A 21,856-nucleotide genomic window follows, 5' to 3' on the forward strand; every position below is an offset into this window, starting at 1 on the left:
GTTTGGATATTCTAAATGAGGAAAATAAATGTCATCCATACAGTGCATCTCAAACTGTATTCTCAGTGCTGGAGCAGTAGTTTTGAACCTTTGAATTTCTAGCTCCCCAAGCTCTTTGTGAATTATTCTGTAGCTGTTAAGTTCATAAGAAGATAAACAAATAAGTGAAATCAAGGGGCCAATGCATTGTATCATCATATTTAGTAAATTTCAACGTGATTGGGGAGAAAATGGCCTCTAAGAAGCATACAACAAGTATAGTTTTATATAAAGACGTAGCTACTGTACAATACCTGCTGACAAAGTTACTTTTCAACTACAGACTTGTTTCTTTCAACAACACTTGGAGAAAGTTCATGCAGATTAGTTGAAAGTTTTTTGCCAAAGCAAAATTTAAAAATACATGTTTTAGGACTATCCTATGGAAATGCAAGCAGAACCTTCATCAATGGGTATTTCCTTTGGAGCTTTGCTAGTTTGTAATAGAGTTTGCGCTACTGATAACAAATGTGAAATAGTCACGTTTTCAAGTCATCTCTTCTTTTGCCTTTGGTTTATTCTTTCGGCATTCTCTTTCATAATCTGAAGCCTAAGTGAAAACATTGATTAGTGTTCAGCAATGTGTATTCAGAAATTGAAAGTGACTTGTCATTTCATAATGCAAGGTCAATGCCATGCCTCAAGCTATCTCCTGAAAGTGTTCTTCTTCAATATAACTATACTTGACTATTTACTGATTAGCTGCTATGGCAGGTGTCTCTGAAGTTGTGTGAGTCCATTGGAACCATCTCTCAGTGGTTTCATTCTTCCTTCAGTCCATGGATTCCATCTGTTTATTCATACTCCATTTATGGCTGAGACATTCATGTAGTCAGTGTGCTCTAGGAACTCCGATGAAGGAATTGACACCATGTTGTTCCAATGAAAGAGAAAGCCAGTCAGGTGAAGATTTAACTGCCTTGTAGTTTCCAGGGAACTGTGATGGGGAAGGAGGCGATTCATTCCTATAGATTATATAATAAGTGAGGTAATGTAGTTACAACCCAGAAAACCAGTTTAAATATATTCTTTGAGAGAATGAATTTTCACAGGTAACAGAAGCTGATTCTTGGAAATTTGAGTACTTTTAAAATATGAACAATGAAGCTGGGTGATGGTGGTGCACGCCTTTAATCCCAGCAGAGGATTAAAGGAGGCAGAGGCAAGCAGATGGATCTCTGTGAGTTCAAGGCCAGCCTGGTCTACAAAGCGAGTTCCAGGAAAGGCTCCAAAGCTACACAGAGAAACCCTGTCTCGAAAAAACAAACAAACAAACAAACAAATAAATAAATAAATAATCAACAATGGAACAACATGACTGTTTCAGAGCAAAACATTTTATAGTAATGGTCATGATCTCTTTCATGCTAAGCTCAGCCTGTTTGAACTGAGAAACAATTAAGAGCTCAACCCAAGACAACCTCATATGCATGCAGCTTTTCAGAGTGCGCTGTCTGAATACTTGAAAACATAAATGATGAGGATGACTTGTCCTGGTGCTATCGTATATGCAAGGTGGGATGTGAGGATGCAAGTCACAGAGGGCTACCCTGAGGAATATGGTTAACCTAGTAAGGACAGAAAGTCTAACCAGGTACAGGTTTGTTTAGGAGTTCTCTATGAATTAATCTACTGTATATTCAGTGGTCAGTCTCATAAAAAGTATCTGTAAGTTATATGAAGTCATCTTTCAAGGTACATGAACTCTCGATTTTCAAAAGCAAATATTTTCTTGAACATTAACATGAGGCCATATGGCATTTATTGTTATAGTTAGAAAATGACATCATAAACTAGTGTTTGTCTACAGTTATGAAATGTTCTAAATTTGTCCCCATGTTGTTATTTTCATCTTTCTTGTGGCACTTTGGGTTGTGTTTTCTGTCCTGTATTTTGATTTCTAGTGTTAATTTTGTTTTGAGATCACAAAAGGGCTTGAGACATCTCTAAAAGCCCATTAACTTATTGGTGTGTTTTGATTTTTTTTTCTTTTTGACAGATTCATGTGTTTTTTCTAGCTTTTCAAAGATACTCCCCAAAGTAACAGAAACTTGGTTTGGTGATTAGGGCTGTATCTGAACCTCATTACCTGAAACAAAATTTAAAATCAGATTGAAATTTTCACCTTTTAAAAATCTTTTTACAGGAAAGGCGCAAAGCTACACAGAGAAACCCTGTCTCGAAAAACCAAAAAAAAAAAAAAAAAAAAAAAAAAATCTTTTTAACCTGACATAAATTGCAAGTTGGCTTCAGAGTGTGTGGTTTTTCAAGTGTGGCGGGTGGGTGAGTGGGTGAGGGGTGATGACCTTTTCTGTGTGTGTTTTGATTTATTTCCTTTCTTTATACATCTCTGAGATTCATCCTCACTATCATTCCTAGAGAAGCCCGGATGACTATCTAGATGTACATCTTCCTGTAGGGGGTGCATCCTAGTCTGCCTTACTCTGCACAGTGTTTCTGAAACCAGCTTATCAAAAGAATCAATCAATTAATGTTGAGAGTGCTAAGATGTATGGGGATTATGGCTGAATGTTTAGCCCTAAAGATGGCTTGCTGAGTCATTGTGAAATAAAATGTCAACATTGACTTCACTGCAAGAGAGACTGCTGGTATGCCATGAACTTGGCGTGGCTCTAGGGATGAGAATGAGCACATTTCTCTTTTGAAGTATACTGTCTCAGGGAAAGAATCTAACAGCATAAAATCCAGGCAAACCAATCTTAGTACTGAGAACAAGATGTGTTCTTCATTTATTAGTAATGTCTGTTTATTAATTACCACAGCCAGGCACCTGGAGGGCCGGAGTGGACCCAGTGGGGCTTGATGCGCACAGTCCCTCAAGGACTGATAAGCAATATCATTGCCTTTATATGTTTCTGGCAGTAGTCTTGGTATTTTATATACTACCTGTGGAATATCCCACATAGTTTCCAAGTATATTCATAGTGTTTATTTGACCAAGACATTGGCAAAATATGTGAGCTTAATGATTTTCTTTTAAAATATATAAAAGGGAAATGACAGCAGGCTCACATTCATTTTCCTCTGCAATACTGTTTAATTGTAGCAGTATAGCTGCCTCTAATTAACATAATTGCCTTATTTTCTATATCATTTCTTACAGTTATTGCCAGTTTTCGAGGCACCATCCCATTTGGCTTGTCATTGGAAATTGGAGATACTGTTCAGATCCTGGAGAAGTGTGATGGTGAGTGGCCTCAGACTTACGGCTTGAAGCTGGATGAAGAGCTTCTTGTCCCACAACTCTGCATGACACTTCAAAATGTGTCTGTTCATTTCAGAACCTTTCCCCACAGTCACAGCAAACTATTTTTGACAAAACTTACTCCTTACATGTTTCATGTGCGATGATGGGAAAGGAATTCAGTATTATTCTTAAGTTGGTTGTACTTTTTCCTAATTTATTGTCCCCTTTTAGTCCTTACATGAGATGTAGAAAGCACTGGAACATGCTGTCGTTAGGAGTTCATGTCTAACTCTCAGCCTCGAAGGTTTTCCTGTACCTCTGGTGCACCTCAGGCTAAGACTCAGAAGATGGGGCACACGAAGTTGAGGAGCACGAAACGCAGGCGAGCTGGCCAGCTCTACACTAGCCTTGTAGTCTCTCTCTTCTCCAAATACAGGATAAGAGTGTCAATGAACTTGAAATGTTAGTAGACTACATTGTATGAGTCTGTGCGTTATTATTAATTTGTAGCAGGTAACTCACTAAAAATGCCTGATCCGTTCTTAGATGTCTCCATTCTTGTTCTAGGATCTACCCTGGAAGTGTAGTCCCTGAAAGGATCTCAGATAAACTGACTACATTTCTTGTTAACAAAATGACTAGATTTTAGAATGTCATGAATACATAAAAGAATGCCCGTTTCCTTCCTAGGGGATTTATTATATGATTATGTTCTATGTCACAAAGTTTCATCAGGCATTAAATTGTGTCTAGACAAATGAAAGTACTACATTTGGCTGGAATCTGGCTTTAAATGCTATTGGTAAGTGAGTATTTATTCTGTCCACAGTAACAGAAAAATCCAAAAATATAATAAGGTTTCCTGTGTCATTACTGAATGCATTCTGTCTGTTTCTCCTTAGTATATAAATACAAAATGCTTCTTAAATTGGTGCATAGAAACAGGGTGTGTATTTAATGGGATGTGGTAATCAAGCCTTTTTCCTTATAATAAAATTATGCAAAGACCTTTCTGGCATTTCTGAAATGGTCAAGGTTTTTGATTCTGTTAGAATCATTGTACACATCTTGGATCTGTTCTTATGAGACAGTAATAAACTCTGTGATGTAGACATTCTGACTTCAAGATCAGGCTTCCTTGCTTGAGCTGCTGTTAAGACATTAGACATAATTCTTTTTTTTTAATTGTATATCTTTCTAAGAAAACATTGTGAGGAACCAAAACAAATGTAATATACAACTCAAACATTTTCTTTCAAAAATTCAACTAGCGCTGGGCGGTGGTGGCGCACGCCTTTAATCCCAGCACTTGTGAGGCAGGGGCAGGCTGATCTCTGTGAGTTTGAGGCCAGCCTGGGCTACCAAGTGAGTTCCAGGAAAGACGCAAAGCTACACAGAGAAACCCTGTCTCGAAAAACAAAAACAAAAACAAAAACAAAAACAAAAACAAAACAAAACAAATTCAACTAGCCAAAAAAAAGTTAAATTAGATAGAACGTTTCTACATAGCAAATAATTTCCTATCAATAAGAAAAGTAGCATCTGCACTTATAAAAAAATACCACGTTGTTTAAACCGACAAAAAAGAGATGCCTCCTTCAAGAATAGTGCTATAAGACTGTTTTTAGTTTATTCAGAACTTAAGCACAATAGACACTGTGGCAAATTACATTGATCAAATATTACAGTGATGTAAGTATATAAGCTCTTTTGGGTAACGGCTCTTAGGACATGGGGCTAATAAAATATATATACACATCTGTTATATCATTGCTGGCCAGGCACTGATACAGGGGTAGATTTGTATATGCACACATCTGTTACATCACTGTTGGCCAGGCACTATTATAGGTGGTGGGCTTATGTATGTATACACACATCTAGGCACTATTATAGGTGGTGGGCTTATGTACGTATACACACATCTGTTACATCACTGCTGGCCAGGCACTATTATAGGATGTGGACTTAGGTACGTATACACACATCTGTTACATCACTGTTGGCCAGGCACTGTTATAGGTGGTGGGCTTATGTACGTGTACACACATCTGTTACATCACTGCTGGCCAGGCACTATTATAGGTGGTGGGCTTATGTACATGTACACACATCTGTTACATCACTGCTGGCCAGGCACTGTTATAGGATGTGGGCTTATGTATGTATACACACATCTGTTACATCACTGCTGGCCAGGCACTGATACAGGGGTAGACTTGTGTATACACACATCTGTTACATCACTGCTGGCCAGGCACTGTTACTTGGGAATAAAACCTGAGGCAGAATTTAGAGTGGCCTTAAATCTTTTTTTTTTTTCTGGCCTTAAATCTTGTGTAGACTCTTGCATTTCCCTTAGACATGATGTGGTCCTTAATAAAATAGGGAGAAGTAATACTCTGAGAGGTAAAGTGATGTCCCCCAAATTAAAGAGTAGGCTGGGCTTGGTGACACAAACCTGGAGGCTAAGAGTGGAAGAGTCTGAGTTCAAGGCCATCTTAGGCTGCATAGACCCTATTGCAAAAAATAAAACGAAAACAACAAGAACTAGCTAATCAAAAAATGGCAGTCAGTTTCTTTATCTAAGTCTAGTGCTTTGATCCAAGCCTTTATTTCCATTTATCCAAATTTCTGGTACAATTTTAGTAAAGCAGTGTATTAATAAAATGCTTAAACTTGGGGTCAATTGATCTGTTACCTAACCTAATCCTAGAACCACAGTATTTATGCATAGCATAGTCATATGAAGATTAAAATTCTAACATCAAAGAACATATCATTTATTATCTTTAAATATTATCACGGTTTATGTATTAAAATGTAATAATGATTATTTCTCCACAGGCTGGTACAGAGGATTTGCCTTAAAAAGCCCAAATATCAAGGTAAAAACTGCTATTTCTAACTGTAATTATGGGATTTTTTTTTATTGAAGATGACCATTAAAATTATTTGGCTATACAATTGAAATTAAAGTTGGGCTCTTAATCAGGCTCCAAAAATGATAATACAGATTTCCATAATTCTGGGAATTCCTTTGAACTGGGATTAAAGTTAAGGTAAGATCCTGAAGTCATAATTCTCTATAGCCCTCAAAAATTATACCAGGAAGTGCTTAAGCTCATTAGATATAAACAAAATCTTTTTGAAGTGTTAGTTTCCCAGATAGGTAAATTAAAATACAGGCAGGGGAAATGTATTCCAAAAGAAACATTGAATGGTAATATTTAATCTTTAAACTTCCCGTGGTATTGTTTGTAATTCTCTGGTGGGGAAAGAACAAGCGTGTTTTAGTGTCTTGTTAAGGGTTCCTTGGGTGATGGGGCCTGATCCAGGAACACAGTACTTGTAAGTGCTCATCTTGTTATTCTAGGAAGTTCCTTAGAGTCATTATCTGTATTTATATTAGACCCTTAGGTGTAGTGTGGCTTTCATTTTATCTTTCATTTGGATAGTTTGTGACTTTTTATAGTAATTTTTACTATATGCTTTATTCTAATCATCTATAGCTTTTGAATGTTTCCACAGTCTCCTACTTCATTTACTTTATTGGTATGTGTGTGCACATGCCCACATACAAGGCACATAGGTGGTTCTCTCCTTACCGTGCTCTTCCCAGGGATGGAACTCAGGTTGTCAGGCATCACAGCAAATGCCCATCTTGTGGCGCCTCTAGTACGTTCATATACATCATTCATATTTTTGGTTTAACTTGAGCTTTGTTAAAGTTGTGGATGAGAAATCGTATCATTTCTCATTTTCAAAATACAATCTAAATTCCTTCGCCTGTCTCTTTGCTTAAACATAGCTTCTGCAAGAACATCCAACTGTGTTTAATTACTTCATTTCATTATTTTAGATTAGTCCCAAGGAAAGCCTAAGGGATAAATGAGCATGTAAATTTAATTTCTTGATACTTTAGCCCTCATTTAAAGTTTTTTTTTTATTTTTGGACATCTGCAGGGCACATGCAAATATAGCTTTGATATTTAATTATTCATCTAGCACACAAAAAATTATTATGATTTCTCTGTCACTTCTGTCCCATGTCATAAATTTTGATTTTAACTTTTCCTTTTTAAGGTTGTTTTATTCATTAATTCTGTCATGTTGAAATAAATATAAATCTTATAAAAAATAGTTTCAAAACAATGTCTTCCTATTCATTGCTGTAGAATATATATAAAATTGAGCTCAACACTGAGCCATCTAACCAGCCAAAATTTTGTATTTGGTAATACAAGGAATTAAACCCATGGCCTCATGTAAAGCAGGCAAGTGTTCTCTCACAGAGCTCTGTTGTAAGCTAAAATTATTCATTGTAACGTAGTTCTCAGCCTGGTCTGATGTTACATGTCTGTGAACCCAGCACATGGGAGGCTAAGGCAGAAAGATTGCTGAGTTTGAGGACAGCTTGGACGACATAGTGAGAGTTCCTTGTCGGTTGGCCTATAGTGACAGACCATGTCTCATAAACCAGACCATGTCTCATAAACCAATTGCCAAATAACAACATCATAGGTATTTTTTTCTTTTTTTTTTTTTTAAAAAACCACAGTTTTTATATAGAAGTATTGAAAGCTTTTTACTTTCTATTTGTGAAGAACATACTTGTTTAGCTGGGCAAAGTAGCAACCCATAGCCGCCAGTCAGCATGGAGGAAGCCCAGCTGGAGGATTGCCGCAGGTTTAAGGCCAGCCTGGTCTATGGGATAAATTCCAGTATAGACAAGGCTACACTGCAAGAATCTGTTGCAAAAAATAAGTAACTGAAAGAAAAAGAATGTATTTACTGAGTGAGATTTGTTTTTTTTTTTTTCAATTATGTTTAGAAAACCTCTAAATGTGTGAAGTTGGAATAGGTATTAGAAAACAACGATTTGTGCCACATTGCCTTTTAGCCCGTAGAGTGTGCTGATGTTTTGCTGTTTCTCATATCGTCATGGTTGTTAACTATTTCAGACATAGCTGCTTATGAACAACTGACCTTAAGAGACAGCTAGACCGTAACTTTCATGTTTTCTCTTCCAGGGTATATTTCCTTCCAGCTATGTTCACTTGAAAAATGCCTGTGTAAAGAACAAAGGGTAAGAATGCACTGTATTCATAGTTGGAAGGTTTCCCACAGCTGCTGACTACCGTGGAAATGAAAGCGTCAGTAATTGTATTGCAAAATGAACTACAGAAGATCAAACCACGGTCTGTTGTTTGATAGGAGGATACTAAGGCAGCAGATAGAGATAATTAAAGAACCCATTTCTGAGTGCTGAGCCGCAGGGGCATCCTGGGTTATTGCCATTTCTCATTGTCCATCGATCGTGGAACTTGTTTAACCTTAAACAGAGAAATTGGTTCTTCTTGGTTTCCTGATGTTTAGGGAAACATGCCAGACAGAGGCCCTAACATGGTGAGCCATGTAGTCTCAATGCCCAGGAACCTCCTTGATTTACCACTAGTTAGAGAAAAGTAAAGCCTGGGGCCAGTGGGGTGCTGAGTAAGTAGAGTGCTTGCTGTGGAAACCCGACAACCCGAGTTTGATCCCCGAAAGCCACACAAAGTCGAAGAAGAAAACTCACTCCACAAAATGTCCCCTGACCCCACGTGTGCCACAACACATGCATGACCTCATATACATCACACACACACACACACACACACACAGTCATACCAGATAAAAACTTAAAAACAAAGCTGTGCGTGGTGGTTCACCTTTAATCTCAGCACCCAGGAAACAGAGACAGGCAGGTCTCTGTGAATTTGAGGATAGCCTGGTCTACACAGTGAGTTCCAGACCAGCCAGGGCCACATAGTAAGGCCTTGTCTCAAAAGCATAAGAACAAGAAAAGCAAAGCCGATCTCCTCTCCCATGTGAGTATAATACCATGTCCTGTGTGACTTCATACATTATTCGGATATTTGATCTATGGATTGCATCCAGTCACAGATTAGCCCAAATGTGGCCCAACACAAAAAACACAAATTCACTTAAAATCTATGCATTTAAAAGAGAATAAAAAAAAACTTTGCATGCTTCTTCAGCGTGTTATTTAAATAACAACTATTATCACAAAACAAATCATCTGATATGCCTGAATGCTATGTTTTATTGGATGGATTTCATTGATTACTGAGGACTTCTTATGTATTTAACAATATTTTCCAGTCCCCTTCTAAACTGACTGGAAGCAGGTATCAGAATAATGTCCATCAAATGAGGTCCTACAAGTAGTTAACACAAGTAAATAATTTGTTATAAGGTGGATTTTTGACACATATATTTGGTGCCAATGTCATAAGGAATCATCTGCGAATTAAGTGTAAATTTTATTTTATTACCAAAATATACAGACTCAGTGATAGAAGTTATATATTTATGCAAATAGCAATAAATAGCACCTTTTTCTTTGGACTCTGAAAGCATAGTATAATATATTTAAATTTTAATTTCACCAAAAATTTCTAGAGACGTTATCAAAATAGATGATTTTACATTCACCCTCTGTAAAGCTGTGGTACTAGATTTTAGATCAGTGAACTAACATGGACAAGTCATTGAGAATCTGTGGTACAAATACATTGAGGTTCCCTATTTGGATAAACGTTAAAGCTCCTGGGGTACAGTATGCTGTTTGTCACATAGGCCGGTACTCTAAGCAACTGTGATAGTTTTTCAAGATAGTGGACTCCAGGTATAGTTTTAATCTGTCGGTGAGACTTACCTCTGCGGCTTTTGTTGGACGTCCTGAGTTCCTCATTTCCAGTTTTATTTCAGTGTTGGCTTTCTTTAGTGATTCTGTTTCATTGTTAAGTTCTCTTCTCGTGTCCTGAATTGTTTTCATTCAACTGTTTGCTTTGTCCCAGTCTTCATTAAGGTCTTCATTCATATCCTGATGAAGATCCTTGAACATATTCATAGCTGTTGTCCTGAAATCCTCGTCTTGTGCTTTGGCTCAGTTGTTTTTTCCAGGACCTGTCACAGTAGGTTGCTGTTTTCTGGAGGAGGCACATTGTCTTGGTCTGCCCCATCCCTTAAGGTGTCCACCTGGTCACGTGGACACACCTCCCTCCCTGCTGCCTCCATCCTCAGCCACCCGGATGCCCCTCGTCTTTAGTGCAAAGACTTCATCCTACACTGTGTTCAAGGAAGAAGAGAGTTCAGAGACTCTGGTGGTTTCTTAGCTTCATTTCTTGTTGCTGTGATAAAGTTCCCCGACAAAAGCCATTTAAGAGAGAAAGGGTTTATTTTCAGTTCCCAGTTCCAAGTTCCACTCCATCCTTGTGGAGAAGTCAAGCATCAGGAACTTTAAACAGCTAGTCACATTATATCTGCAGCCAAAAGCAGAGAACAGTTAATGAAAACATGCCCTCTTGTGCCTAGCTTTTGAATTTTGAAATATTGTCTAGGACACAAACTGAGGGAATGGTGTTGCCCACTTCTATATTGGATGTTCCCACATCGATTAACATAATAAAAACAATGCCTTCTCACAGACTTGTCACAGACTGATCTAATCATGACTGTTCCTCATTGAGACTCCTGCCTCAGGTGATTCTAGGTGCTGTCCTGCTGGCAGTTAACCAAGGCATGACAGGTGACATGAGACATAACTTTAAAATAAATACAGTATCTTTCTTTCCCTTGTTTAATTTTTAAAATTTAATTTATCTTATGTGTATGAGCATTTGACTGCACACATGTCTGTGCACCATATGTGTGCCTGGTGCCCTTAGATGCCTGAAGAGGGGGTTGGATGCTCAGATCTGAATTTATGGGTGGTTGTGAGCCACCATGTGGGTGCTGAGACTAGATCCTGTGTCCTGTGTAATTGCAGCCAGAGCTCTTAACTGCTAAGCCATATCTTTAGCCCTATATTTTTGTTGTTGTTCCTGGTATACTGGTGTATATTTCTTTCCACTCCATGAGCCCCAAGAAGCTGTAAATGTGGAAAAAAGGTGTCCCAGAATTTGGTTGTTTGAGTAGAAGGTTTACAGGTTCTAGGCTGTCACCGGGCCTGATGGGGATCACAGGGCAATGGGAATTTAGGGTAGACAGATTCTTTTCTAAAAAGTAGTTACTGCAATCGATGTAGATTCTTAGTTCCAGGACTCTAGGAGAAAAACTTTGTTCGGAAAACGTTCAAGGACACAGAATGTTGGCAGCTTGCTGTTCCCAAGAGAAGATGGTCAGGATGTTAGTATCACCCAACGTACTTTAAGCAGATTTTTAACCTGATGGACCGACTGCTAGGATGAGGCTGATGTCAAGTTTGTCCCAGAATAACTGAACAGAATATATTTCAGGGCAGTTACTTAAGATAGATTATTTCAACACTAATTTAGGAGTTTATGTAATTAATACAAAAGAACTGCCCTGTCTACATGGTATTTTGTGTTAGAGTTTTGCATTTTGTTTGGATAACCCCAAATGAACTTTCCACATATTGACTTGTCTGTGGTTCTTTCCTAGGTCTTCAGAGCAAAGTAGGGTCTACGATGAGGGTCTTTAAATTAAGTGGGAGTTTGTGAATTAGGGGAACCACTTCTGTATTGTTTAATTCTTGCTAAGACCTCGCTTTTGAGATGTTGAGTGCAGTGGGAAGGATTCCTGGAGATTTCTTGCTTCCTCTTAGGCTTTGTAGAGGATCATTTTATAATCTCTAAATCCAAATATTCATCATTTAAACTGCAACAGCTGCTTCAAAAGCAGGGTAAATGTTCTACCTTTGGGAAGTGTCATGTGTAGGCTCTTTGAACGGTACTGCATCCTCCACAGGGTTTACATTACTGTTTACTTTCTTTCTAGTTTCAAATCCAGTTTTACATTTTCAGCTTCACTTATGCCCTAGAAATAAGGGAAATATTCACAGGACAGGATTTTAGCAATAATGAGACATGAGGAGATGGAGCTCAATTAGGGGAAGAATCAAGGCAAGATTTTAGTTTCTGCGTTTATGTTAGGAAGATTTCCCCAAAGACAGCTGTACATGTTTGGACATGACATCATAAAGGAGCTGCAGAGCAGTTAGCCTCATGCTAAGAAGGAATCTCCCTTGGAATTTAATAAGCTGTTTCCTTTTACATATGAGATATTGGCCTTTGGAAAAATAAACCTGAAATAAAGGAAATCGTCTCCATCGATCGTGCTGATTGCATTCTTCTGAGAGGCAGTAATGATAATGACCATGCAACCTCTTGAACCTGCACAAAACCAGAAAGAATTTGACAAAAGAAACTAGAGATGAAAAAGAGTCTTCTATGCTAAAGGCAGGACCAAAGGGCAAACTAAAGCCCCCCTCCCATTTCTCTCCTCATGATGCTTCTCTTCAGGACAGCCATACATACCTGACTAATAATCCTTGTTTCTGACTTTAAAAGAAGAAACAAAAAGAGTCTATCATCTTAAACACAGAGAGGAACATTCTGGAATGAATATCCTAATATCTATGACATCTTAAGCCTTGGCTATGCTGCATGGTAACAGTATTAGTAATACATAGTTTTTCATTGGCCTGTTCCAAATAATATAATTAAGGGGTTAGTGAGCTCAAATGAATGCTTAGTGAATGTTCTAGTTACAGGTTAGTTATAAGTTCACATGCCATGCATCCAGATGGCTGAACAGTACTTTTACTACTATTAAGAACTCTGATCATAGCACTTGGATGATAGCAGTCACCTCAGAGTTGATGTAGTCTGGTGATCTTGTGTGGCAGATGAAAACTGTTGAGTTTGGAGAGATTGAAAGAGTTGTCCATTGGCCAAGCTGTCACGGGAGTAGAACATTTCTGTTGTTCCTTCTCCCCTGGACCATTCAGTCTTGACCAAGATGAAGTGGCTGCTCCCTTGGGCATTGTATTACCCTTACCTATAGCATTCCTCATACCAGCTCATAATCATGTCCTGGTTGCTGGCTGCCATACTGCAAGTGGATTTCTTTCCTAGTTGATCTTCTTGAGTATTTAAAAGAAAGTGTTGTCTTTGGTATTTATGTATATGTTTTTTTCTTCTTCAACTTCACAGACAATTTGAAATGGTTATTCCCACTGAAGATTCTGTTATCACAGAGATGACATCAACATTAAGAGACTGGGGAGCCATGTGGAAACAACTCTATGTTGTAAGTAACTTTTTAAGGGTGAGATTTTTAGTTAGATAATTGTCTTAAGAAATATGTGACCATGAGTAACCATCAACTAATATGTGTGAGCTTGCTTTAAGTCACTGGGTCTTCTTGGGAAGTAAGGGGTGTAGATCTTACTTAGTCATAATTATTTTATATTATAATCTCTTCTTTCCCATGGAGCATTGGTTTTATGCATTGTATTTCAATATCACAAGAATATAAAAGATAGGTCTTTTAACATCTAACCAAATATGAGTGTTTATGTGGACCTAGTTTTGGATTTCCTAAATATTTTTTATTTCAAAGATGAAGCCATTCTCAGTGCAGTTTTAGTGGCGGTGTATTTCAGCACACCCTACTTCTATTAGTAATTTGAGTATATCATAAATGAAAACTTAAGAGTTAGAGAAAGTATTCTAAATATACTAAGGAAAGAAAGGCAATTTTGTGAAAAAAGGGTTAGAATTATGTATATATATATTAATTTGTTTATTATAACTAATAACATTATTTGTTCTGGAGTTGTCTGACCCTATCCTGTGAGAGCTGATGGCTTTAGAACTCACTAGGAAAATCCACAAGATAGTTTAGGTCTTAGATGAGTTTTTAAAGTGTAGTCTTGGTAGGGCGGGAGGGGGGAGAACAAGGGAATCCGTGGCTGATATGTAGAACTGAATTGTATTGCAAAATAAAAATTAAAAAAAAAAAAAAAAGAAAGTGTAGTCTTGGTAAACAGTCAGATTATACTCCTCCAAAGCTTTGTGCTGAGACAGAGTCAAAGGAATACAGATTTGGCTATTAGATTTTTTAATTTTAATTAAGAAGGTCATAAAATACAAGTATTATTGCATTGAAAGTAATTTTGTAAAGTATGTGAACTAGTACATCTTTAAAATACTCAATGTTCTAGATTTATAATATCTCTATCTCTCTGTTTCTCTCTCTCTCTCTCTCTCTCTCTCTCTCTCTCTCTCTCTCTCTCTCTGTGTGTGTGTGTGTGTGTGTGTGTGTGTGTGTGTGTGTATGCATGTGTGTGTACACTTAAGCCCATGTCCTATTGTAGTTGAACAAGGGTATCTACTTTTTTTCTTTGATATGACTGCTAGTGAGGACCAAAGTTGACTTTGTATTGTTTAGTTATTTCTACATGCTTTTGCTGTCATAACCACTCTGGGCATCTACTCTGGAGATAGACTTGGTTGATTTAAAGATCTGCACATAGTAAAATCTACAGGCTACTGTTCTAAGTAATTGGAAAGGGATTAATTAGCTAACATTTTCTGATACTGGAATACTCATCATTTATTTGAGGAGCAAATGTGAAGTTCAGCCCAGAGATAGATTGACTTTTGAAACAAGGATGACATGATAGTGTTGGGCTTTCTGCTTTCTCTTTTCCTGGTTGCATAAATGCTTTGGTTGATTGTACAGTTGTGTATCTTGGGCACTAGCCATGCTCTCTTCAGCAGTTTTCAAGCAAAGCAACTAACCTTTTCTTTTTGTTTTGTTTTTTTCGAGATTCAGTTTCTCTGTGTAGCCTTGGTGGTCCTGGAACTCACTCTGTAGATCAGGCTGGCCTCGAACTCAGAGACCTGCCTGTGTCGGCCTCCCAAGTGCTGGGATTAAAGGAGTGTGCTACTATGCCCAGCTAGCACCTGTGTTTGACAAAAGCAATAAGTTTTATAGTTTGCCAATAGTATTATGAGGTAATGTATTATGGTTTTGCTTCTTCCTCAGGATCAGTGGCTTCACTGGTCCATGAGGGTGAAGGGAGCAGAAGTGAGGAACAGGGTTCAGATGGCTGTGGGTACAACAGAGATAGCCCTCTGGGAGATGGCTTCAGTGAGTCAGCTCAACTCTTTTCCAGAGTATAGGGAATATATAGGACTGAGGAGCCTGGGGACAAACCCTAATTTGCACTGACCGGCACAGTCCTGTCAAAGGCTTTGTATGTGGCAGCAGGGTCCTATAGCAGAGCTCCTAGTACAAGTCTTAGTTACCATATGGGCAGCAGGGGGAAGGCTTCTAGCAGGAGACTGTGCCAACGGCCATGCTAGAGATAAATCAGGCAGCCAGGCCTAGAGACAGCTTTCAGATAAGGTCAGGCCTCTGGGCCCAGAAACATTCTCCAGATATGAGCAGGTAGAAAGCAGGAAGTCTCGCTGTGGGGGAGGGAGTCCTCCACGTTGTGGAGCTTAGAGAAAGCTGCCGAGCTGTGGTAGACTGCAGCCTCTGACCAGCAGGGCCTCCCAACAGTGTATGTAGACATTTAGAAGCATTTAAAAGAATGGTAACTGCTTGAGAAATTCTAGTTTGTTCTTTCAAATAGTGTTTAAATAATTCAATAAGGGCTTAAATAATAACCTTCAAAATACATCGTAATAGCCGGGCGGTAGTGGCGCACGCCTTTAATCCCAGCACTCGGGAGGCAGAGGCAGGTGGATCTCTGTGAGTTCGAGGCCAGCCTGGGCTACCAAGTGAGTCCCAGGAAAGGCGCAAAGCTACACAGAGAAACCCTGTCTCGGAAAAAAAAAAAAAAAAAAAAAAAAAAAAACCAAAAAAAAAAAAATACATCGTAATAAATTCAGCAGTGAAAGCAGGAATAGTGTTGAAGAGGAATGCAGACCCTGAGCTATGTTTTACATCTCTCTTCTTCCCTGGGGTTCTTCTAGGTAGTTTTATTCTTGAATCTTATCAAAGATGATTTATCTGAAGTCCCACACTAAGCAGTAAAGCCAGAGTCAAAGCCTGGGTCTGCTGCCACTGAGACCTGTTCTCTTCTCATTTTAAACCAAATCCCACCTCAGCCACCCACTCTCTAACATAGGAAACGAGTTTCCTTTTGGGTGCATGTCCAGTATACTGTGAGGATTTCCGGGTATTGTTTTAATCCAGTTGATTAGTATTGTAATGTATTCTTTTCACTTACTACCAAATGGAATACAGTTTTTAAATATTCCTTAGGATGCTTTAGAGCTCTCCACTTTTCTCAAATTCAGTTTTTTACAAAATATAATTGTATGACCAAATCATATATTTATGTTTTTCATTCTTTTTGTTTTGTTTGCTTGCTTTCCTGTTTGTGTGATAAGTTTGTTTGCTAAGCCCAGGCTGGGATGGAGTCATGGTATTCCTCCTGTGGCCGGTTTAAAGGTATTATAGCCACCATGCCCAGCTCTTTTTCTTAAAGTAGTGTGCTACATTTGGCGGGTAGGCCCATTGTGTGTTGGGACTATCCCTTCCACATTTAGAGTTTCTCCCCTGAGAGGGAGCTAATCAGCTAGTTTTCATTTTTATGAAAGATTTTTGCTACCTTCTCACGTCAGCATCCCCTTGTCAGAAAATATGATCAAGGTCACCCTACCAAACAACATGAGCAGGCACATGCCTTTGCCCCTGTGATGGTGAGGATGTGATCTCTCTACTTGGCTGCATGAGTCCTGACCTTTCATAGCTTCTTATGTAATTTATTTTCACTTGGTGGATTTTTCCTTCCCACCACAGATATCCTCCAATGTTTCTTGGTCTTCTGCTTATTCATATGTATGACCTAAACAGGAACTGCTTCTGGAGGTGTGCAAGAAATAACACCTATAAATCAATGTGTTCATTCATTTCTACCTCTGGGAGCTCGGGCCCAGCTGCTGTAGATGGGAACAGACACTGAGCAGTTAATTACAAGAATATTGTGCTGCAGTGCCCTTGTAATGGCTTGTAAGAGAGTGTATAACATGAGAAAAAGAGCAGGCAGTAACAGAAGACAGTAATAGAAAACAGGCCCAACAGAATGAGTTAGGAGTTGAGAGGAAAAGGAGATTATTTATGGCTTGGAGGATCCAGAACTGATTTCCTGGAGAAAGTTTCCCATCCTTCTAGCGTATTTGTCAGACCTGCGCAGTACCAGATGGGTCCTTAAAACATCAAGTATTAACACAGCAGCAAATGCATCGCTACATTTTAAATTTTATATATATCTTTACCTATAACTAGAACTCGATAATTTTTTTGTGTCTTGTAGCTCTAGAGAGCTTTTAGTAGATAACAACCTATAAATTCACATCACTAGTCATATACACTAGTGGTTCTCAACCTGTGGGTCACAACCCCTTTGTGGTTGCATATCGGATACCCTGCATATCATGTATTTATCTTATAATTCACAACAGTAGCACAATTACAGTTATGAAGTGGCAATGAAATAATTTTATGGTTGGGGGTCACCACAACATGAGGAACTGTATTTAAAAGGGTCACAGCATTAGGAAGGTTGAGAACCAGTAATATAGACTGTTAATGATTTTTGTAGACAATAGAAGCATATCTTATAAAGGCTAAGAAAGATGCAGGATAGATACCTAATATCTCTGTGGTAAGGTGTGTATTTTTCAGTGTTGGCAAAGAAGCAGTATTTGTTAAGGACTTACTGTGAACCATGCTGAATCATAATAGGACTAGGGACATGTCTCTTACTCTGGGATGAGCATTTTTCTTCACACTCTGTATACTAGCTCCTGTGTCTTCACAGTAACTCCCTGTGGTGGATACTATGGTACTCTTTACAGATGAGAAAACTCAAAGAGATTAATGAATTGCTAGAGTATTTTACTCTAGAAATGACGCAGGTGGAAGTCAGGTGATGACCATCCAACTCCTAAGGCAGTGTTCCTCACCGGTGCTATCATCACATATTTGGTAACAAACCCATAAAATATCTTTGTGGAAAACCAGTACTGTCCAGTTTCACTGCTGACTGAACTTATCATCAAGACTTTTTGGGCCCAAGGTCTCATCCATCTTTCTTCCACCAAACCATGGTGGTTAGTGACTTTGACAGAGATTATACCGAAGCCATGTGATCTTTTTAAGTAAATAAGAAAGCACCATTTTTTTTTATGAGTCTGAGTACTGACCAGATAATGGCAGTGAATACTGATCAATGTTTGTGTCTGAAACCTCCTCGTGTGTCCAAATTCATGGCTTAATTGATGAAGAATTAGGACCTTCAAGAAATAAGTGGGTGACAATGTTTTCTACATCGTTGGTTTTAGTTGCATGCAGCCTAAGGCTCAGACAAAAACCTGAGTAGTCAGGGGTAGAAGTCACATCCTAAAGCATAATAGAGTTTGGATAGGGCTCAGGAAGAACCTCTTGGAGAGGAAAGCTAGGCTGGGTACTTAAGCAGCGACTAAGCCAAGCCTGGGTGAGCAATGTAGCATCTGTGTTAGGGAGCTGACAAGTCACATTTGGCTTGGACAGGAGAGCAGTGTTGTGAGACTTGGATGAAAGTACATAGAGCTGGATGTCTCTCTGAGGACAAGGAAGTGGGAAAGATTCATCAATGGAGAAGCTGTCTATACCATAGCAAGCACTTGGTCCCCCACTCCCTTTGGTTACCTTCCATTCCAGTAAGAGGACTGACTGCCAGATCTGTGTTTACATATTCCTTAGAGAAATGAAGGGGATCTCTTCCACCGCCTGTGGCACATCATGAATGAAATCCTAGATCTGCGGCGGCAGGTGCTAGTTGGCCATCTCACCCACGACAGGATGAAGGACGTGAAGCGCCACATTACTGCCCGACTGGACTGGGGAAATGAGTGAGTACTGACGATTACAGAGTGCTGGAAGGAGCATAGAAGTGAGTTAAGCCTGGATATGCTGCTACCACAGGGAGGAATCACACACAGGTTCCCCGTTCTTCCCATTTCAGCCTTTGTGTGGACCATCAATGATGCAGCCCAAAGCCACATTTTGTGGGTCTGGTGTGAGCACTAAGATATTTTGCTTTCTAATGCCTGATAGTGTGACAGTAGACAGGTGGTCATAAGAGGAGATTATCAATTCAATATGGTTTCTGACTAAAATGGGTCTTTTCATCCTGTAGTATTTCGGTTTGGTGCATGCATTTTCTTTTATTGTATACCTCTTCTGTATCATGGCATAGATGGACAGTGTGACGCAGAAGGAAACTCTGATCTTACCAGCCTTATTGCAGTGTGCACAGCTGTGTTAAGTCCTGTGCAGGCATGTAGCCACCCTGCAGAGCTGCTTAGGAGAGCTCAGGTAAAGGCTGTCATTGACTGAGATTTACTTTTAAATAAAAGTGTGGGGGACTTATTTAAAATAACAGCTAAGCACTTAAGTAGTCAATCTAACTACTAGAAACTCTGACCAAAGCCGAGGCTCTCCTCGGTGTGAACAGTAATATAGGAGTGACAACATAGAATGTTCGGTGTGCTCTTAGTTTGCACATGGCCTAAGACTAAGACAGTGATGGACTTCCTTCACACCCTGCGCGGCCACACCCTTACCTTCCTTAATAGTATCAAGGTCCTGTTCGCTGTCTGACCTTCAGTGGATCTTAGTACCAGATGTAGGGAGGGTGTGGAGAATGAGAGAGAATATGGAACGTAAAAAGAGAAAGCACCAGGAAGGAAACCATGAGTAGTTTACGACTTTCTGAATCTGGAAAAACCCATCTGGAAGTAGAAAGTTGCTTCCCCTAAGGATAGGAAGTGGCTCTCTCCAAAGCCACACTTGATTTCTGTCAAAATGTTTAGGGAATACACAGACCCACAACCAGATTTTTAACCCTCCCTCTCACCCACATTACTTGTCATATCTTATTGAATATGATATGCTTCTCAGCTTTTTACAGGCAATAATACTCAATTTAAACGTTCCTAGAGGATTCATTCATGTGAGACATAAAAGCAAGAAAACAGTGTGTAATGTCAGGAAGAGCACTGAACTAGGTAGGGACTCTCTAGTTTTCTCTAGTTTTCCTTTTTCTTTCCTTTATTTGTTTCTTTGTGTGTATGTGTGTGCATGTGGTAATCACAGGACAGCTTGCAGGAGTTGGCTCTCTCCTTCCCCCAGGTAGGCCCTGGAGAGTGAACTCGGGGCCTCAGGATTGGTGGCAAGTGCATTTACTCCCTGGGCCATCGCACCTGCCCAGATCACTTTTAAAGACTGGGAACAAATTTCTGAAACCTTCTCTGTCATACAGAGAACTGACCTGGAGGTACAAAGGCCCTTTCAGCTCCAGATGATTGGACAGAAAACACGCTGTGTCTCCTGCTGGGTTTGATTTGCAACCTTAGTGTTGAGTTTCTCCTTTGTGCCTGGCCTCATGTGGTTCTTATTTTTTGTTTAGTTGATCTTTTGCTGCCGCTCCTGCTGCTGCTGCTGCTGCTGTTCCCTCTTCTTCTTCCTCCTCCTCTTCCTCTTCTTCTCCTTTTCTTCCTTCCTTCTCCTCCTCCTTCTCTTCTCTTCCTTTTCCTCCTCCTCCTCCTTTTTTCTTCCAGACAAGGTTCCTCTATGCAGCCCTAGTTGTTCTGGAACTCACTCTGTAGACCAGGCTGGCCTCAAACAGAGATCCTTCTCCCTCTGCCTCCCAAGTGCTGGGATTAAAGGTGTGTGCCACCATGCCCAGCTCACTTGGTCCTTCTTATTTTTAAAATCCTTTGACTTTTTACTTAGTTATAGTTGGTTATTGGTCACTATGCTGGTCCTCATTTAAATGAGAACTAGTTTGTTAATAAGGATGTTGAATGGAGTTAGATTATCAAAAATCACAAGGAAATGTGGAACAGGTAAACAAACAAACCAATCCTTTTTCAGTTTGATGAGGGGAAATAGAAGAATGGGGAAGCAGAGAAAAAATTTTAATTAGGACTGTATTGAGGCTAAGTTTTAGCTTGTGCTTTGGGCAGTTCTATGGCTAATTTATAGTAAGTTAATAAAATCCATGAAAATGAACAGTATAATTTAAATCATTCTTCAATTGATACATTTTCTCATGCCCTTATTCTATTTTTTTCAAATTTTATTGACAATTTATTTAAGAATAATCAACATAGGGATTATACATTTGCCATATTCCTTTAAGGATATGCTCATTTTCTTATTGAAGAGTGCTAAGTGGAAAGCAAATTAAGATAATTTCTTTGCCTATTAAACTAGGTCATATTGTCCTGGAAAATGATCTGTCAGCACATAAATCTCTTACTGAACATAAATTAAGAGTGTGTTCAGTGTCGTGTTGCATATCAGACTGGTGAAGAGCAGTGAAGAAGAGTCCTCTGGATTTGGGAAGCTTAGATGAAGCAGGAAATGATCCTTCTCGGTCCCTAACAGAATCAGTAGAAAGTGGTTCTCCCCTGAAATATCCAGGCAGAATTAAAGTAGGGATACAGATTTCTGTCACACATAGAGTCCATGACAGCCTCTGAAGTGCTGTGGAGAGTACACAGAAGGGCAAAGAGCTTCATCCCTTTTCCTGGTGTCATGGAGTATTTTAGTGGCTGGGTTGATAGAAAATGTGTCCCTTCCTGCCCAGCCCTGGCTTTTTCTATCCTGGATGGTCTCACTCCATCTGTTTTCTCTAGGCCTTGCCTGATCTTTCCATTTTCTTTCTAAAGCATCGCTCTGATTCTGTTCTGTGAGCTAAGAAACCCCAAACCGTGGCTTGTTCTCCCTTAG

At 39.2% G+C, this 21,856-nt stretch overlaps 1 protein-coding gene across 1 annotated transcript in view; it reads left to right on the top strand.

Moving 5' to 3' along the window:
• Window positions 1–21,856, top strand: part of Dock4 (dedicator of cytokinesis 4) — a 413,592-nt gene that overhangs the window by 175,169 nt on the left and 216,567 nt on the right. Inside the window, exons 2-6 of the mRNA XM_059279518.1 lie at window positions 3,164–3,247; window positions 6,095–6,135; window positions 8,281–8,336; window positions 13,270–13,366; window positions 18,821–18,969. Coding sequence (XP_059135501.1) covers window positions 3,164–3,247; window positions 6,095–6,135; window positions 8,281–8,336; window positions 13,270–13,366; window positions 18,821–18,969 — 427 coding nt within the window. The remainder of the gene's footprint in view (window positions 1–3,163; window positions 3,248–6,094; window positions 6,136–8,280; window positions 8,337–13,269; window positions 13,367–18,820; window positions 18,970–21,856) is intronic.

The sequence above is a fragment of the Peromyscus eremicus genome, chromosome 14 (assembly GCF_949786415.1).
Source record: "Peromyscus eremicus chromosome 14, PerEre_H2_v1, whole genome shotgun sequence".
Taxonomy (NCBI): Eukaryota; Metazoa; Chordata; class Mammalia; order Rodentia; family Cricetidae; genus Peromyscus; species Peromyscus eremicus.